Source organism: Chlamydotis macqueenii, chromosome 1 (assembly GCF_036417535.1).
Source record: "Chlamydotis macqueenii isolate bChlMac1 chromosome 1, bChlMac1.mat, whole genome shotgun sequence".
Classification (NCBI taxonomy): domain Eukaryota; kingdom Metazoa; phylum Chordata; class Aves; order Otidiformes; family Otididae; genus Chlamydotis; species Chlamydotis macqueenii.
The window spans coordinates 129,901,396-129,921,069 of NC_141556.1; the positions used below are offsets into that span (position 1 = coordinate 129,901,396).

Genomic DNA, 19,674 nt, shown 5'->3' on the forward strand with positions numbered 1-19,674 from the left:
ACACCCTCTGCTTCTCTACAAATAACCACAGAACAACAGCCTGCTCCTGTGACAGAAGCCAGGACTCTGTTCTGAAAGTGATTTTTAACAGGCTGGTTTGCAGATCTTGTGACAGACTTTTCTGAAGGAGTGGTGGGAGTTATGACATTCTGCCTCCTCATGGTTACCATTTATGACTAGATGCCTTTCCTCAAGTCTTTACAATTAGCTATGTATACTGCAGAAATAGGTTATTCTGGGATGTAGAAGTGGTTTTATTTCAGAGCAACATGCTCTTCTTACTTAGCTTTAGTCAACAGGGGTTGTAACTGGAGAAGGACAAAGGAAACTACTCTCATGTTATTTTTTACTCTTTGATGAAAAACCTTGAGGCAACTGGAGCGCTGTACATAATTTTTCACATTTGGCGTCTAACATGGCAAATTCATGGACTATGTCTTTGGCATAATTTTTCAAGCAACACCACTTTCTAGATCTGAACTAGGCACTCTGGATCTCCTCTATAATCAATGAAGCAAAGAGGAGGCATCTCTCAGGTGTGATCCGCACCAGCCTAGTACAGATGAGATTAGCTGAGCTATGCTCTGGAACTGCTTAATTCTCCCCACTACACAAGGGAGCACAGGCTGATAAATTCACATATAAACACTTGACCCTTGAGACCTCAAAGCCAGTGAAGATGAAATGTTTTCCTTTGCAGGGAATTTTCTCCACTAGTGATATTTGGTGTGGAATGCCTGCTTTGCTTTACATAGACAGAAAGAGAACAGCAGAGCCCCTGCTCACACAGTACCTGTATATTCAAGTACCTATATAACAAGCTAAGCAGTATGTAACAAGCTGAACACGACCCAGCAATGAGCCCTTGCAGCAAAGAAGGCCAACACCGTGGACTGCATTAGCCAGAGCATCACCAGCAGGTCGAGCGAGGTGACTCTTCTCCTTTGCTGAGCCCTGGTGAGACACACCTGGGGTGCTGGTTCCAGTGCTGACTTCCCAGTACAAGAGAGACATGGACTCACTGAAGTGAGTCAAACAAAGGGCTACAAACACAATTACAGAAACTGGAGCATCCATCTTATAAAGACAGTCTGAGAGTTGGGATTGCTCAGCCTGAAGAAGAGAAGGCTCAAGGCGGATGACCTCATGAATATGAATAAATACCTGATGTGGGCAGTAAAGATGGAAACAGGCTCCTCTCTGTGGTGCCCAGTGACAGACCAAGAGCACAAACTGAAACACACGGAACCCTGTGTAAACATACTATCTTCCTTTTTTACTGTGAGGTTGGTCAAATGGTCTAACAGGTTGCCTAGAGAAGTTGTGGAGTCTCCATCCACAGAAATACTCGAAACCCAAATGCACGTGGGTCTCAGCAACCAGATGTAGCTGACTGCTCTGAGCAGAGAGCTGGACTAGATGATCTCCAGAGGTGCCTCCTTGCCTCAGTCATTCTGTGATTCTCTTGCTAAGACTGAACTGCTCTCTTCTGGGCAGAAGTGGATCTCACCTCTCTTGTGTTCATACAAAATGTCACTTCTTATAGTCTTGGCACCAGAAAAACTTACTGAAGCATATAATAATTTCCAGTAGAGAGGGGAGATGTATGCAGTCTCTTGGTCACTTCACTGAACTCTGACTCTGGCTTTCTGAGCTACTTCATACTTTAGGAATATTCATCTCTCATCTCTACTAGGACCTCACTGTTGCACCTGTAGCACGAGTGACAAATTTTGTCTCAAATATCACTATATCCACACCACTTTGGAAGGCATATCCAGCGGTGGATCATCTATGGCTTAGCAGAAAATCTGATGGAAAGATAAAGGATCTTCTCTTCACTCCTTTACCCGATTTGCATCTATCAAAGCAAAGCATCAGAAGGATTTCCTCTAAAGGAAGGAAAACCTTTACGTGTACCCCTACTCATTCCTGAGCTCGCTGCTGTTGCCTACCATAGCTCATTTCCTAACTCATTGCTAACATATTATCAGCTGAAAAGATAAGAGTGGCTTCTTGCTATATAAAAGGCCTGTCGCTGGGTGATTTATATTATCTTTATAATTGGGATATACCGCACCAGAGAGCTTTGCTTTATAATGAAAAGTTTGTTTGACCTTCAGGCATTCCTTGGGCCTCTCTTAGGCCCAGCTGGTAACACAAAGCACCTACATTGTCAGAAAGTCTTAAATGTAACAATTTCTGTTTAAGTTCAACAGTATTTTTTCTCCTGAGTGCTGTTTGTAGTTCACAGTCTGTAAAAGAACTCCATTTTTAAAACCAAAGTATATATACCAATTTGAATTATGCTAAGAACATGGTTTATCATAATAATGGCCTTCAAAAATGTACTATTCAACAGAAATACTGGCCTACTCCAGGCATTTCAAAAACATCAGCTTTCAACTGCTGAAGAAACTTCCCAAGAAGGATGTACTCCATCTGTAAAACTGCTGATTTCTGCAAAGAGAGACTTCCTCCCAAATCACATTTTATCTTTAGAGGATGATTAAAAAAACGTCATTACCACATACTTTTCCAGAGACTTTTCCCCTTTCCTGCTTTACACATCCAGACCAAGATGATACAAAATGACCTGTTTTCAAACTAACCCAACTGTAGAATTCTTTCAGAGATGACTCATGTCAACGTAAGGCTCTGCCTACGATTGTGCAACAGTTTTTGATACTGCATATGTATAGATCTTATTTAACACTTCCCTAATCGAGAAAAACTTCTCACAGGATAACAAGTACAACCGCAACGACATCCAAAGTTTGGGGAGCTCCTACTGGAAATGCAGAACCTAATTTTAACCTCATTGCATTCAAACAACCCATAAAGATAAAGGGTTCATTTTGCAATGAACTATTTCACTGTCACGCTGTACTGCAAATCAGTTTCATTTACGTTCCCTCTCCAAATCCTTCAACGGTATTATTTCTCAGGACTCTTTTCTGCATTTTCTGTATTGTGACTTTTAGGATTGTTTTTTGTCAAATTCACTTCATACATCTGGTTTGTTTTTACGTCTTTATTCTCCTTTTGCAATAAAGCGCTTTCCTTGTGTAATTCAAAATACAACCTGTTCAACAAAAAACCCCACAACTCTCCCCCCACCATGAAAAAGAAAGGTTTACTCTGTAACTGCTACATTACAAAAAATCCTCAACAACTCAAATCCTCTCAAAGTGCAACATAATTTTTGAAGTGTAATACTGAACCTCTAATACTGTTTCTACACTCGGGGTAGAGGCAGACAGACAAGTAACTGAAAGGCATCCTAACGTGAATGTGCAATGTAAGGCTTTACCATAGTAATTACCCATTTATCTTATCCTGTGTTTATCTGTGGTTCTCTCTCACTCTTCTTTGATTTGTCCTCATAAAACCTTTGTACACTCTGAGTGTACTGTTACTCTCACATCTATTTTTTGGTGAACGATGCGAGCCCAATGGCAGGCCTAGGGCTTTAGTGACAGCAGAGTGCCAGCACCTCAATCCTTGGAAGGACATGGGTCTAAAGCATGCAGCAGGTGACACTGGACGCTGATGGCAGTAGGAAACTGAAAGCTATTTACAAAGGATCTCTAAATAGTAAGACTATTTAAAAAAAAAAAACAAACAGGTGAACATGAGGGCTCCCAAAGCCCAGAATGCCTAAAAAGCAGTTAATAGAACTGAAAGAAGGAAAACCAGAACGCACTGATGCAGCGGGACGGCAGGTGATGAGTTGTTGTCATCAAATCTGCTCTCTTGTACTACATGCCTTAGGTACGACACTAGAGTTTAAGATAACTATTTTACAGTGGCTGCCATGACTTGCACTGCTTCTTGCTTTTCACTTAGGAATATCTTCACTTTCTGAAACATATCTTCATGTCGGAAGAGCTGAGCAAACCCAGGATCTACATGAGGTAGAGAGCACGCTTTTTGCCAGGGCAGCAGAGATGCCTGGAAACAGAGAAGGGGTGAGAGCAGCAGCCAGCCACCTCACAGATGCCTTGAAACCCACAGACACCAGAGGAAAAAGTGGGTGCTGGAGGGACAGCTTCAAACAAGGCATATTTGGTTACCTACACCCTACAGGTCAGTGCAGCATTGATATTCACTAGTAAGACAGAGAATACATGTATATATCAAAAATCACAAGTGTTAAGTGTCATAATAGAGCAAAAAGGATCCCTTTTTGTTACTTACTAGAAAACACAGGCACGCTCATATGTTAATAGATTAAATACTGAAACAAAATGAATGTTTTGTCCAAACAGGAGCTCCTCACTGAACACTTCCCATTTTTTAAATTTGCCACAGCAATATAATAAAATTAAAATGAAGCAGAGACTTCAGATTGTATTAAAAAATTCAAAAAGGCATGGACACTTCACTGTAATTTTGGAATAATATCACAGTCTCCTTTTTCTGGAAACACTGAGAAAATATATATATTTTTTTTTTTTGCTGTGTCCTTATAACCAGGTCACCTTTATGGCTCCTTGCATCACTGTGGTATCTGAAGTATGGCTTAAACTGGGAAACAGCTGATAAATCTTTGGAGAACAGAAGTGGAAAAAATAGAAACACCAAACTTTCAGATAAGAACCTCTCTTTCTTTCTTTTTCTCTAAATGCAACTACTAGAAGAGTTGCAGCAGTTGTGCTTCCCTAAATGCATGCATTTTATGTCCCAGCATCATCTGCTTTTGCAAAATTACGGACATACTTGTTTCCAATCAAGAAGCTACACTTTTGACTTCCTAAATTAAGCAATAATTGAAACAATTTAATTATGTGCCAAGTTATTAGGAAACTGCATGCATGAAAACAAACTTCAAATCCATTGATTCCTGCACAATACAAAATTTAAGGTATTAAATATTAAAATTTTTCCACATCGATGTCTTGATTATTATAGATTACCATTACTGTTCAAAAGCACGGTAGCCAATGCTCTTAGTAAGTATGTTAACTGCATTTGGTTTGGTCACTCACCACTAGCTATTTTTCATTAAGGATGTTTTCAACTACAGGCTCAGCTCCAACAACAACAAAAAAATTATTAAGATGAATACACATGTATGTGATTTATGAACAGCATAAAAATAACACATATTGTTAAGTTTCCCTTGAATGATCCTTTGCCCTCCCCCAAAAACCTGTAACACAATTTCTAAGAAAAATATTAATCTGATAAGTGTGCTACTGTTATGTTCTGCTGGCTGTTTATGCAACATATATTGTTACACTAGAAATATAAAACAATACCATAAGTAGCTAAATGTTTTAATTCCAAGTCTGTAAAATTCTATTAATGTCAAATATTGTTTGTTTTCACGATCTAAATAAACTAGCTTAGGCTGTCACTCACTCCTTTTTATTCATTTTTTGTTTTGTCTTACTGTATGCATCTCTCACAAAGTGAAAAATATCTATTTAAAGATAAGTGGAAATACCACAGTACGTAACGTTTTCATGTCAAAATAATTACATTATTATATTCTGAGTTAAATAATATAAGACAGGAAAACATTTTGATATGCATTTGACAGTTGTAATCCTGGCAGGATCAAATCACCTTCTTCCGAACTCATTTCTGCTAGGTAAAAACAAAGAGCTCCCTAACCCCACCAGGCACCCCTCACACCTACCTAGGCCCCTTCACAGAAGAGGGACAAGCCAGGACAGAAAGTCCTGCTGTATTTTTTTTTCTTCAAGGCTGACTCACACGTTCTGGCCTGCCACAGAAGACTTACTTGTTCTCAAAAGCCAATGAAATTACATTAGCCTGAAACATGAAACTTGGTAGTTGGATTGTTATGAAGAGATAACCCTCAAAAAAAAAAAATATATATAATTTTTTTTTTTAAAGGTAGTTCTCTCTCTTTGTGTCTTGTAGAGCTGCTCTTTGTCATGGAATGAGTGTGGCTTTGCTGAGAGAAGGACTTGAAAACTCCAAATGGAGGCACAGCCTGTGAGGCGAAGAGGTAGCATTTGTGCTTGCACACGCTCTTCTGAAATATGTACTCCAAAAAGTTTCTTGTGAACTCTTTATTTTCACGGCAGTAACACCCATGGCTTCAAGTGCTCCATTTTTTCCCCCCCAAAACACATCAATCCAGATTGGCTGATACTGTCACATTTTTCTGATGGAGAGATGACAAAAAGGCAATACTCCTTTATGAAGTAAACTATTTTTTGATTTAATAAACCAAATTTAAGCTGCATTCAGACACTTCTCTGTCTTGTGCTGCATTTTTATACATATATCATGCACCATTTTTGTGTACGCTACAGAATGAAACAAGTATTTTCCATTATGCTACTCTCTACATAGCCTTCTAGTCCCTAATAAAGAGAAGAACTTATCTCAATTGATTTCTTAGAGAAAAGAGTGTAACTGTATTTTCATAATGTCTTTGATATAAATCTTCTGTTTGTTAAGGATACAGGAAGATATTCCAAAAGAAATGTCTCCCATGCAGTTATTATAATTCAGTAAGTATAATTAAAATAATTTTGTTTGCAGCACTAATTTAAATTTTGGAGATCAAATAAAGATCTTGCTTTCACAACCTGTGTTCACAAATAATGACTCTGTGTTTCTTTTAAAGGTCAATATAATTCAGACTGGTTTGGAGACAAATTCTCCTTAGGACTCATATGCTTAGCAGATGCGAGTTGAGGTAACTACATTTAACATCAAGATGACAGATTCACATCACCTGCAGACCCAGGCCAAGTTTGTGAGCTTAAAAGAGCTTTTGGCAAATATACAGTAGCAGAGTTGCCTTATATAATAAGCACAGAAAAATGATGCACTGATACACGTGCATACACAGTAGTAAGTCTTGAAGCGTCCCACAGAAACGTCAATACTCCAGTAATCTGTTTTCTTCATGTTTCTATTTCACCATTTCCCTTCTGACACAGAGTTTACAATTTTCTTCCTTGTTTTGAATATCACAAATTGCGATCACTTACTTTTTTTACATGATCCCTTTCAGATGAATTCTTGTTACTGAAAGTATTTTCCCCTTGGTGGTTCACTTTAATACTACGACATAACAAATGCATGTTTGCTGTCATGATGAGTGTGAGAGAAAGCTTTGTATTTCTAATGTCATTTTGATACACCACAGTGTTACATCATGAAAAGCAGATCACCAAATCTAATACTTTACAATACTCTCTTCATTCAATCTACCAAAGGTAGCACACGATTTACTAAATATATAGAAAACAGTTTCTTTCTGCCCACTTTTAATAAAATATCAGGACAAAAGAACCATAAAATGTCCTGAATATTCATTTTATCTTCTCTAACATGCAGTAAACAATTTTTTGTTTCAAACTGCACGGTTAGACAAATTGATAACCAAGTATGTGCAACAGTTAAGTAATGAATCAGCATACAGACATGAACGTGTATTGATACAGGAAAACAAATGTTAAAAAAGCAGTTTTACTCAAAACCCCAAATCTTTGGCCCATGAGCAATCAGCTACATTCCTCTTATCTTTTGTGGAGTCAAGGTTTCACTCCACGTGTACATGGCTATAAACAACACTTTTCGAAGTATCTTTACAGCTGACACCAGATATCCTCAACCAAAATACAAAGGATAAAGTTACAAAGGTGTTAACTGAAACGACGCAACCTTCCGTAAGTTCAGCTACAGAATCTGTAAATTTAAAGATGTAAGGTGTCAATGACAAAAACTAAGAGGCTCCAAATTTGCAGGCAATACAGTCAAGGTTTCCCACCTAATTTTAAGGGAAAGAATAATTAAAGACATAATAGTCCTTCCACAACCCTCTCAAACTATACTGGCCGTGAAGAAAGGGAAAAGGAGAGCTGGTATTACGTACAACGTCGTACACCATCTTCAGTAGGTCACTGGTCTTTTAAATAATCTCTAGTGAACAAATAAGATTTCAGAAAGTTTTTAGTAGATAATTACACTTCCTGATTTTGTAATTAGTGGAACTACATGTAATTACATAATAATTATGACGGTAATTACGTAATTAAGATGTATAATTATGTAGTAAAAAACATTATGGAAATAAAAGCCATCAACTGTATAAGCACAATACATTTTTAAAAATAAATTCTGTATCATCTGTTTAAAGCTACCATTTTCCTCAAAATATCAAAGTGATTATGAGCCATCACTGGCAAGTTCTAAAATACATTTCTTACGAGACTTAAAAATCATACAGATAATTGCATCTTTTTTTAAATCTTTTTAAAGCCTTAGATTTACATTATCCTTCTGATGTCTAGGTACACGTATACCAAATGGATTACACAAAGTTAAATTGTTTATATTTATATTTCCAATTTCTACTAAAATAATTCTAAAAAAAAAATTAGCATTGATGTCAGAATCTGGTATCTAAAAAAGAGGAATTTTTTTTTTAGTACACTGCCAGATCCATCAAAATTAAGGGTCTTCTAAAAGGAAAAATATGCTAGTCTGGCACTTTCCCATAGAGAAAAGAGCTTACTGCTGTGAGAAGTAGTAGTCATTAAAAGAAGTCTTGTCACTTCTGATTTGCATTTAACAACAGAACTGTCCCCTCCATAAAAAACAACCCCAAACTTTATTAGCAGAGATGAAACCAGAAAAAGGTCTGCACAAAGAAAATGTCAAAGAGTTGCAGATAAATAAGAAACAGTGAAGAAAAGAGCTTTAAAAAATATTTTCTGCTTAGAGAAACTCGTAAGAGAACTCATAAAGCAGGCAGATGACATTAGATAGACTACGCCATTGCATGGGCTATACCAAGTTGGCATCTCTCTATATACTTAAGTAGGACAAATATTCTGAAGTGCAAATGAGAAGATACTTCTGTTCACTTTTTTTCCACATACAGGAAAAAAAAAAAAAAATCTATCAGTAGCAGCAGGATATTCATTTGAAGAGGTCAAACAACCATTCCAATTCAAGAGGAGTCAGAATTTAGTTAAGCCACTACCTCATCTCACCCGCAACATTAAAACAATGTGCAAGGGAAAAAAATCTTCATTAATCAAACCCATTTTGCCACAGTAAATGCACTCCTGTCATGCCACAGATTTCCCATGTTGTGGACATATCATAACTGTTTTAACTCATTATTTCCATTTACTTCACTCACAAGCAGAGAAAAGAGCTCATGTTATTCATAACTCCGAAAGAGATGCCACAGCCCATTAAGTTTTGTCCTCAAAGAGTTATAGAAATATATGGTATAATGGGGTTTACTTAGATTTTTTAGGTTTAACAAAAAGACCACACGAACAGGAATAGATGGAGAAAAAGTTACACTTAAGATGTTAAAAATGTTCAACTGGCAATTAAAAAAAAAAGTATGATCATTATGGGAGGATAACTTAAGATTTAAAGATCAGCTAACTGCCCATATATTACTTCAAAAGTGCCAAAAAACCTACGGTGAATATTTTCCAATAATTTTTGCTTTCAAAAAAGTTAGTGAGACTTAAAAATGCTCAAGAAACAGTGACTCAAATTTTTTAAAAAGAAGTTCAGAAATTTTCCTCTTGAAAACAGCACATTAAGGAAAAGTGAACTAGTGCTTTTGAAAATACACTCAGAGATTAAATTCTTGAAAATTATTATTTTACAATCTCTTTAAAACAACATGATTGGAAGACAAAATACTTGACAGCAAATGTGTAGAGGAGCATTTGTTTTCTTGGATGTAAAGATCACTACAGTGAATGGAAGTCTTAGCGATAGTGTCTGGAGATGTGATGCAAACAGAAATGCTTTGTTTATCGAACTGTACTCTCTGAAAAGAGATATGCCAAGTTTCAGCTGTTGCCATCTTAAAAATAAATGCATATTCATGGAGGTTATTTACAAGACTTCTCCTTATCTGCCCCTGGAAAGCGCACATAGATAACTATATCCACTTTTTTTATCTATTGCAACAAGTACTTTTTTTGCAGTCTTCCTGCCTGTATATTGATAAAACCGTGGCAAAGTGTTCTGCTGCCAGAAGTCTCCACTTCATTACACTACACTAGTTTCACATGCAATACAATCCTTCCAGCTTCATCTCACACCTGCTCTCCTCCCTTTAGCTGACTGAACCTCCACATCGTATCTCCTTGCTCAGGCCCAGCCTTTCAACCCCAGTCACGGTCCATCTCCCTCCCTCAGTCTCACCACCTTCACAGAGGAGGACAGACATCAAACCACACTGACAAGCAGCTCTGGCAACATCCTCGTTATAAACACTCTTCTTTCAAAGAGTTATTAAAAAAAAAATAAAAAAGAATCACTTCAACCTGCTACTTGGCACACCAAGTTATGAACATACAGGGGAAAAACACCCAACACTGAAATGATAGGATTCACAAAAATATTCAGAGCTCAATTTTATGGTTTTATGTCTAGGTCACATAGCTGAGAGGAGTTTCATTTTTTTTCCAACACAATTTTGCAGTTTATTCATCCGTGAAGCAAACTAGGCACTTCTGGTGTTTGCATGGAAGGGTGGAGTGAAGCACACACAAAGCTGTAATAAAACTGTGACAGTATCCTCTGAGCACACATTTGGTTTTACAAAACCACAGTCCATAAGTATATGATCAAAACACTTATATTCTATTTCCACAAAGTGGCATATATTTTGAAGATGTAGGTCTTCCTAATGAACAGGAACATTTAACTACTTTTCCCAAAGTTATCCTCCTCCCATTCTCACTTTCTTCTGCTTACCCATTAAATAGATATGCCCAGACTTTTCGAAATCCAATAACCATGGGCTCAATAGTTGAAAATAGTCTGTGAAAGAATATACCTCAGCATCTTTGCAATTTCTGTCACTGAAATACTTAAATGACTTGCGAACAACATTTATGACTTCCCTCTTAGAAATGGGACAGTGGAAAGATGGTGGCTTTCAGTCCCATTCTACAGTCTGGATCAGAAAAAAAAAAAAAAAAAAAAAAAAATCTTATGACCAGGATCCTATTTCTCCAAAAAAAAAAAAAAAAAAATGCAGCACCATAAAGAACCTGAATTATATTAATGCTTTGAGAATAATGCTGCAGTTATTGTAAATAAGGAGGTGGCAGCATCCTTATCTTCCACAAAGACTTCTGTTTGATGCCAGGAAGGGGAGCTGAACTAGAGACGTCTGCCAGAGGCAGAGTGGTTGTACTGACTTTATGTGGGCTCCATTTCTCTTCATTTTTAAAGGTTTTCATCTACTTTAGGAGCAAAATGACAACAGTAATATCATTGAATATTTAACAAGATCAGTATTTGAATGGAATAATGATATAAAGCTTACTATACTTTAATCTGATCTCCTGATGACATAGCCATAACCAATACATTGGTTTCCATTTCTGAAATTACGGCGTGCAGAGCGAGCATACTCCTGTATTTAAACATCATGTGTTTAAAATTACTGATAGTTTACCTAGCCTTTTTTTCATCCAAATCAACAGAGGATACTACTACTATGCTACTCCTGCTGCTTCTTACTGCTCTGACTGCTCACCTAGGTAGCAACATCTGACTAAACCCACAATCCAGCTTTGAGGAACTAAGTGTAAGAAAGTGCTGAAAACATTTTGAGTATGTTACTTGTCACAAGGGAGCACTTTTCGCTTTCCTGATTAAAATAATAATGCGGAACAAACAGCCCTTATGGTATTATTGGTATCTGTAAATTAGGGGGTTTTTGCCAGAGTGATATTGAAAATTACATTGGTTTTTGACTCAATACTAACTGTGCAACAGTTCCTAATTTAGAAAGACAGTGTAGTGTAAAAACTAAGAACCTTGCACTGTATCACAATGTTAATATATTAAACCGTATCATCATAACAGACCTTAAACTTCCAGGTGAATGGAAACATTTTTTAGGAGGATAAATGCTACTGCTAGTAATAGGACTAAAGACCCATAACTATATAATCCAGATATTCCTGGATAGTGTAACTGACAGCTAACTTCACTGAAACAATAAAGAATGACGTAAAACCATCAGCGCATTTTTGAGGGAAAAGATGCACCAATAACGGTATACAATGATTACAGTACATCACAAATAAAACATGAGTGAATAATGTTGTTGCAAATGTTGTGAACACTACACTGGTATAAATTAACAGAAGAACAGTCCGCAAAACATGTAATTAATCCTTCTGCTGTATTCCACTCTGATAGATCTAACCTATTGAAGGTCTATATAAAAAAGACATGCAGAGAAGTGTAAAACTCTCCGCCTGTTCCTCAAAAAAATTCAGGCTTGTAGTTGAAAGACTTAGATGATAGCACACAGGTTTTAAATACATAAAACTCTAAGAGAAAGAAAATATTCTATCACCCATTATGCATGGAATAAGTTTCAGAAAGTAAAATTAATCTTAGGTATCAAGAGCTCTCTATCATAAGTGCAGTGAAGCACCATAAGAAACCAGTTGTAAAACCTGACAAGTTGTAGAACCTGCATCACCAGAGGTTTTTTTTAAATTGAGTCTGTCTTTAAAAAGTAGGCTATGGTATTGATCCTCTCGCAGGGAAAGGGAGTAGGTTGAATGTCTTTTCGAACTCCCACTGATTTCACAATTATTATTTTAGATTCAATTTCAATAAATAGTATGGACATTCAATATAAAGAGCTGAACAAACAAAACCTGTTCTGTAATTAAGGTTCTGTATTTCAAAGAGGCAAGTACAGAAAACACAAGTGAACTAGTAGCGAAATGTCAAGGTTCTGAATGAGAGAAGACGTGAATTCTTTCAAACTACAGTGGAAAACACATTTATATCTTGAATCTCCAGCCACTGAAAAATCTTTCTTTTTATAGAAGAATACTCTAAGATGAGTAACAATCTAAAGTTGCCATTAAGAATAAACAGAAGATACAAGAAAGAAGAACAACTGGTCTTTAAAACCTCAGGAGAAATGGCAATAAAAAGTAGAATCGTTAACAGCCCATGCAATTTAGGCTTTCAAAAACAACGTCCCAAAACTAAGCAAAAAACCTCCCCAAATCAAAATAAAACCAACAGTAAATAAGTGGTTTAGTCACAAAAAAGTAAAGAGGAGACTGAAAACACCAAAGATGTACAAACCTATATTAAAACTGTGCCACCATTTTTGATAAAAGACATGGTGCTGATCACAGATCAAGGACAGAATGGCTTGTGAATGATGGCATGGACACAAAAAAAGGGAAAGTAAACATGAGCTTCATGTTATGAATGGGATTTCCCTAAACTTCCACTTCATAACTACAACAAAATTGGAATATGAGAATTATTTCAACACTACAGAGTTTTAAATTAAATGTATTAAATCAGTAAAATATATATACTAGAAAACAGAACACTAGTATCTATAAAATAAAAAGGTTACTCAAATAGCCATAGGCAATTATCCTCAAGTTCTGCATGTATTTAGAGCAACAGAAGGATGACTTTCTCCCTAAAAAAGATCTGAAAAATGGGACAAAATTGTACATAGGTTTACGAGACTCATATAGTCTCTTTGAAGATAATAAACTTTCAAAGGAAAACTAACAGATCTAATTTGTCTGGCCTTAACATCTGCTGCAGCACCAAGACTGAAATCATTGGCCGGCTACAGAAGATTTATACAATAACTTTCAAGTAGCTAAGAAAAAGATAAAAATACACCATGCTGAAAGGTAAACTGTCCAAGAAAACAGAAGGTCTTAGCAGAGTTCTTACAATTCCTTGAGAATTACTCTGGAAACTAATTTTATTGAACTTTCTCCAATTAGCAGAAACATTTGCTGATTAAGGCAGAAGGTAGGAAATTATGTGAATGCAGAAGCCACCATACTATTTTCCAGATATAATTAATTACCCTTGAAGTCTAAATTACAACTGAGATTAAGCAGTCCAAAATGAGTGAAACCAAGAAAATTCAAGTGAAACAAAATGCCGTGAACCTGAGATATGAACTCACTAAAATGACAGGAGGGAAAAAAAAACAACCCTAAAACCTCAAGATTTCTATCATTACTTAACCACAAATTAATTATATGATACAGCTAAGAATAGGGCATAGGTGACTCAAGAAAGCATCAGCAGAGGTACTTCCAGCAAACGTACAGATCCAGTGTACAAGACACTGGATAGATATAATCTAAAACACCACATAATTTCTAGGTTCTCATACTCAAAGATTAAGTCAATCTAGATAAGACTGCACACAAAGGTGCTAAGAGGAAGGATCATGCAGTGGAGATCAATTCTTCCTAAGGAAAGCTAAGAGTGTCCCTGTCTTAGTTTAAAACACAACAGAGATGTTAGCACTCTTTCCAAAAGCATAGTGGAGAACATCAGGGAAAGGAAATAAATAAACATTTAGCAAATGGACATAAACCAGCCACAAACAAGTTAGAATGGGAAAATTACAGGGAATTTTCAGCCATCACAGAACAAGGGTCTGAAACATATCTTATACAGCAGCGAAAAGGGGAGAACCACAGGTTTGAAAATGAGATGCCATGAACTTGCAGTCCTTAAAGATGTGGTGGTCTGCACTAGCAGGGCATCAGATGTGATCACCCTTTAGCCTCTTCTACTCTTATGACCTTATATTAGGCAAGAGATCTACACACAAAGCTAGCATTCACCACATAATTCAGTTTCAGCTAGCATCCACCATGTAACATTCCCTCAGTACCTCTACAATGTTGTATTAGACTGAGATGGCTATACCATGTGATCTTCTTTGGATGCACAAAGTCATTCTTGACGTGCAAGCTTCAGAGTGAGTTTGCTGTCTTAGAAGGACTGGGAAAGGAAATGAGAACCTCTAAAAGAAGAAACATAAGTACAACAGGCCAAAAGCAGACTGTTTGCTTATTTGAGCATTTTTTAGCAAAGAGGCTATGCTATTTTCATTTTCATATAAGGCTTATCAAAATAATATTTAGAAAGATTGAGTTTTGTTTAGTCTTTTTCCATCACCCAGCAACGTAGCGGGTGACGCAGGGCAGGGGTGGGGAAGACTGTCACAGCAGTAACAGTAGTATCAGAATAGGAGTCTCCAGTGGTAGCACCTTTTCTTCACAGGCACCACCAGAGCCGCACAGAGGATGCAGTGGAAGTGCTTTTTTGTGGACACCAAACACGGTTTTATTCAGAATTACAAGTCTGCCACGCATTAGCCCACCTTCAGAAATATTCTTCTGTCAGCTTGAAAATCACTTAGCCGCACAAAACCCATGGATCCATTACAGCTTAGAAATGGTTTAGTTCAGAAATGTTACGGTAATTGGAAGAAAATAAGAAAAAAAATAATCTTCCTAACATTAGCTCAATCTGTGTATTTAAGAGAGATTGTAGACAATTAGTATTACTGTTTTTCTTGTGCCATCATTTTCTCCCTGATAAAAAGTGTCTTTTCAATATTAATAACTGAACATAAGTTTTAATTGGCTTTTCTTTTAGATATTGTATACATATGTTTTAATTAATCTATTTACTGAAGCTGACATGGCCTTCAAGCAAACGTATTTCTCTAATGGTGTAAAATGCAGGAAAAACACTTTGCAAAGCACAGTTGCTTCAAAAGAAGAAAGGAGACATATAATATATTTTTAACTCCAACACATCACAATCCTCTTACAGGAGATTCCTAAATTCATACTTTCTTCTATTTTCAGTTTCAGATTACAGCCTCATAGTTCAGATTTGAAGAGTACAAATGTGTAGGTCTAGTTTTGAGCATGCAAGTTGCTATTAAACTATAGTTAATTAATTAAAATTTTAAACTTACCTTTCTCATCTTCAGTAATCACTTTATCCATTGCATAGTCCACATCAAAAATGAATCGGTAAAAGCAGAGCTGGGTGTACAAGGCCTTATCAGAATACTGTAATGGAAGAAGACAGTCATTAAAAACTCAACTCAAAAATGTGTCTCTTGCACCCATTTATAAATCCACCATCAAAAAGTGATTCTTTCTGGTTTTTTTCCTAACAGTTTATATATTCCATTCAAGTTAGATTTTGGAACTATTATTATAATTATGCTGCAAAATCTCTTTAGTACATCTCTACACTTTTTCTTACAATTTACACCAAGCATTTACATAACTCATGCTAAACTTATCCATTCCTACAGAAACATAAATCACATTTATCCATTCTTATAGATATGTGTATCACAATGATGCTTCAGCAACAAAATGAAAGTCGTAGATGGGACAAAGGAACAACTTCAGTGCTTTAGTATATTGTACAATGCAATGATCTCAAAAAAAGAACAATAATTAATGTATATTTTTGATGAATACAGGTGTTTGGCTGTATTCCCTCCCCCCTGCCAGCTGTGGCTACATAAATTGTGAACATGCCATTCAAATAAGAACAGGTGCATATATACCTTTACAGTTATGTCATCACCTTGCTCTACACATCTGTGAAGGACACTGCATGTTAGTAATCACATATTTAGTTCAAAAATCTGCAGGTGTGTACATGTGGAACATGATGTTCAATTAAATGCTCTGAACGTCAGCGATGCCAAGCCTGTGCTATTCCTCTACTTCAAAAGTAGACGCCTGGGTGCATTTGTATCACTGTTGCCATTCTGTGCACTAGAAGATTGCTCAAATAGACATGAGATCCATCTTGCCCACGCTACAACTAAACCCTTTCAAGTTAATCTTCTTGAACTCTGGTTCAATAAAATCACATTCCAGTCCCTGCTGTTTAAGATACTGGAGGTTCAAATATTGGCCAACATTGGTTCGAAGAGTCGTGCATTATAAAAATCCTAATTAAGAATGAGATAACCGTAACAGCATCAAGTGTGGAAGTAGTGTCCATTTTAATACATTTAGTACACATGTACATATGTACAAACTCTTGACGATTTTCTTCATGAGCTATAAAACCAATGAAGACTGTGGTTAGACCAACATAAAATTGCAACTCAGTACACCATAAGGAACGACCCTGAAAATGCGGTGGAAGAGAAACTGGTAAACTATTTCTGCTTATTGGAATTCTGCTTAAACTTAGCTTTTCACTCTTCTACCCAATCAAGCCAAGTTTTGTTACTAAATTCAGCTAATTTTACACTTCTCCTGACATGTTATAAAGTATCTATGACTACTAAGCAACTCATGTTGAGACATTTGACAAGTATTACTACTGCTTAGTTATTTTTTACATATTTTAACTATACTTTTTTCCACTTCATGTGAACCTATTTTAAAAAAAGACAGAGAAGCTTATTTTATTCCTTATTAGCTATTCTACGATATGCATCATCATTATACTATTATACACCAGTTATTTTTAGTAAATCCTGATTACTGCTTCCTGAAGAAGAAAAAAGGAGGACGACAGCGATTAAGTTATTTGTTTAGTTTTTTAGATTCAGCTGTAATTGCTGGTACACATCTCCCTGACTGCACACATGAAGCAGGTTGAATAGAACACTGAAATTACCTCCTTCATAATAGTTTGTTTTGATAATGTATTGTGTGTCGAGATGATGAGAAACAGTTGCTGTCAATTTGATTAGCCATTATATTTTTATGTTAATTGCCATTATTGGGTCCATTCTGTTTAGTGTCACCATAGAAGCCATACAATGTTAGCATAAATAACAAATTGGAGTAAATTAGGAAGATATATTTTTGCCAATTCATTTTAATTGCCCCTCAGTCCTTCCGTCGGTTAACGCAGCTGTTGACCCATAATAAGCGCTAGGTCAATATAGCTGCTTGTCAATTCAGAAATGCAAAGTGCTGTGTTGCTGGTAATGGATATACAACAACCTTTGCCAGCCAACTGAAGCAAACGAATGACAACCCACACGAAAGAATAAAGCATCAGCGATAGAGTTGAGTGACCTGATATTAGTAGGCAGGCTAATTGAAAGTCACTGCTTAAATGGATAAAGAAAATACAAAAATCAGTATGTAAAAATGTATACATGCACACATAGACAGAGATATATATATACACACACACACTTTTTTTTTTTTTACTGATAATGTGCTAGTATCTCCTTCCCTTTAGCTTCCTGTCACATCTTACAATTAGTAATTGGTAGAAAACAAAAGGGTTTGAAGATTTTAATGGAATTAAGTATGAATATTGTGGCATACTTATGAACACAAGGAAGAGGTACCTTAAATTTAAAAGGACTTTAGTAATTACTTATATAACCACTTCTTATTTCCTTAATTTCTGATAACCTATTGGTTTAAAGAGGGGAAAAAAAGCCCAATCCCTAAAACTTCAAACTCAAGTAATATTTTACTTCTAATGGTGAATTTTTTGTGTAAAGAAAACCCGACACCCCTAACATTATGGTAAGAACTTGGACTAAATTTGTATCATCATTTATGCATTCTTTCTTCCCATGAAAGACTGAATGGTGAGTACATGAAAATAAAACTAATTAAGTTCTTATTTGTTCCATGATGCTTGATTTCTTGATTTCATTAAGAATTGACTCCAGCAGATAAGTCTGCTTCTTTGACAGCTTCCATTCATGGAAAGAACACTTTGTTCTTTCCATGCAGCCAAACTTTTTTTTTTTTTCTTTGAAATTCATTTAAAACAGCAATAAACAGATGAAGGAACCAAAGGTATACAGTTTGCATTCTGCAGAGTTATTCACTCCTTTAACAGAAAAATTAAGCTTCTAATACAAAAATAACAGATGTCACAAAAATTCCATTGTGCTTGGCCAAAAGGATATTAATTTAAATAAATCTAGGTTTAATACAGATGTAGAACTGTTTCCTGTAGCATCAGGAGGCCAACTGCAAATCTCCAGTCTGCCTTCCCAGGAAGAATTTAAGCTTATGCAGTTTACATGATACGAAACCGATGGTGTCTTCTTAACAGAACTGGTAAACTACGAACACTGGAAAAGCAAATTTTCCCATGACAAAGCACAAAACTAGGGTACAAGATGCTCAGTCATGAAAATAAAATAATCTCACTCAGCTACCACACATGCCAGGGAATGCTCATTAGGGCATTCATTAGGAAAGGAGACTTCACAGACGCAACACATTTCTATTTCTGGAGTTCCTGAAGGTCAGCTGTGCCTCCACACGTGCCCAAGTCTGTCCTGCTTGACTGCAATGACTGGCTTAGTATTTGTCTTGTCCCAACTCCTGCTGATGTTTGAACAAGACACTGGACTGAAGGGTAGCACCATTTTTTCTCCTAAAAAATGCCTAGAAATTCAGCTCCGGAGCATCACGTGCTCATTCCACCTCTCCCTGGCCCAGCAAACTGTGATGCGTTTTTTCCACATCAAACTGAAATTTCAAGTGGAGAATGGTCTCAACTCCCTCACTCTGTAACAGCACAGTCAGTGAGCAGGGGATTTTTCCAGAAGAAACAGACACAGGTTTGCAACCCTTCTGACAAGAACAGACAACTGGACTTGGTTTTCTTAATCTGGCACAGAGAGGGTGGAAAATTCCCAGTGTCCACCTTTCCTCCTCTTTTTAAAAAATGTCAAAGCTCTACTCTCCAAAAGTAAGGGGACCTGGAAATATTTAACTATTGGCGAGCTTCTTCCTACCCTAAACATAGGAGAACTTAAGATGCACTCTCTTTCATCAGCTTTTCTGTTATGGAAGAAAGGTTGGTGGCAGCTGCATTTATGTGTTGAAATTAGAAGACCCT

General features: G+C 36.5%; 1 protein-coding gene across 1 annotated transcript in view; it reads right to left on the reverse strand.

Moving 5' to 3' along the window:
* The window catches only part of POLA1 (DNA polymerase alpha 1, catalytic subunit), a 203,825-nt gene that overhangs the window by 27,409 nt on the left and 156,742 nt on the right, over window positions 1–19,674 (reverse strand). The window contains exon 36 of the mRNA XM_086766873.1: window positions 15,785–15,881. Within this exon, the coding sequence (XP_086622999.1) occupies window positions 15,785–15,881 (97 nt within the window). The remainder of the gene's footprint in view (window positions 1–15,784; window positions 15,882–19,674) is intronic.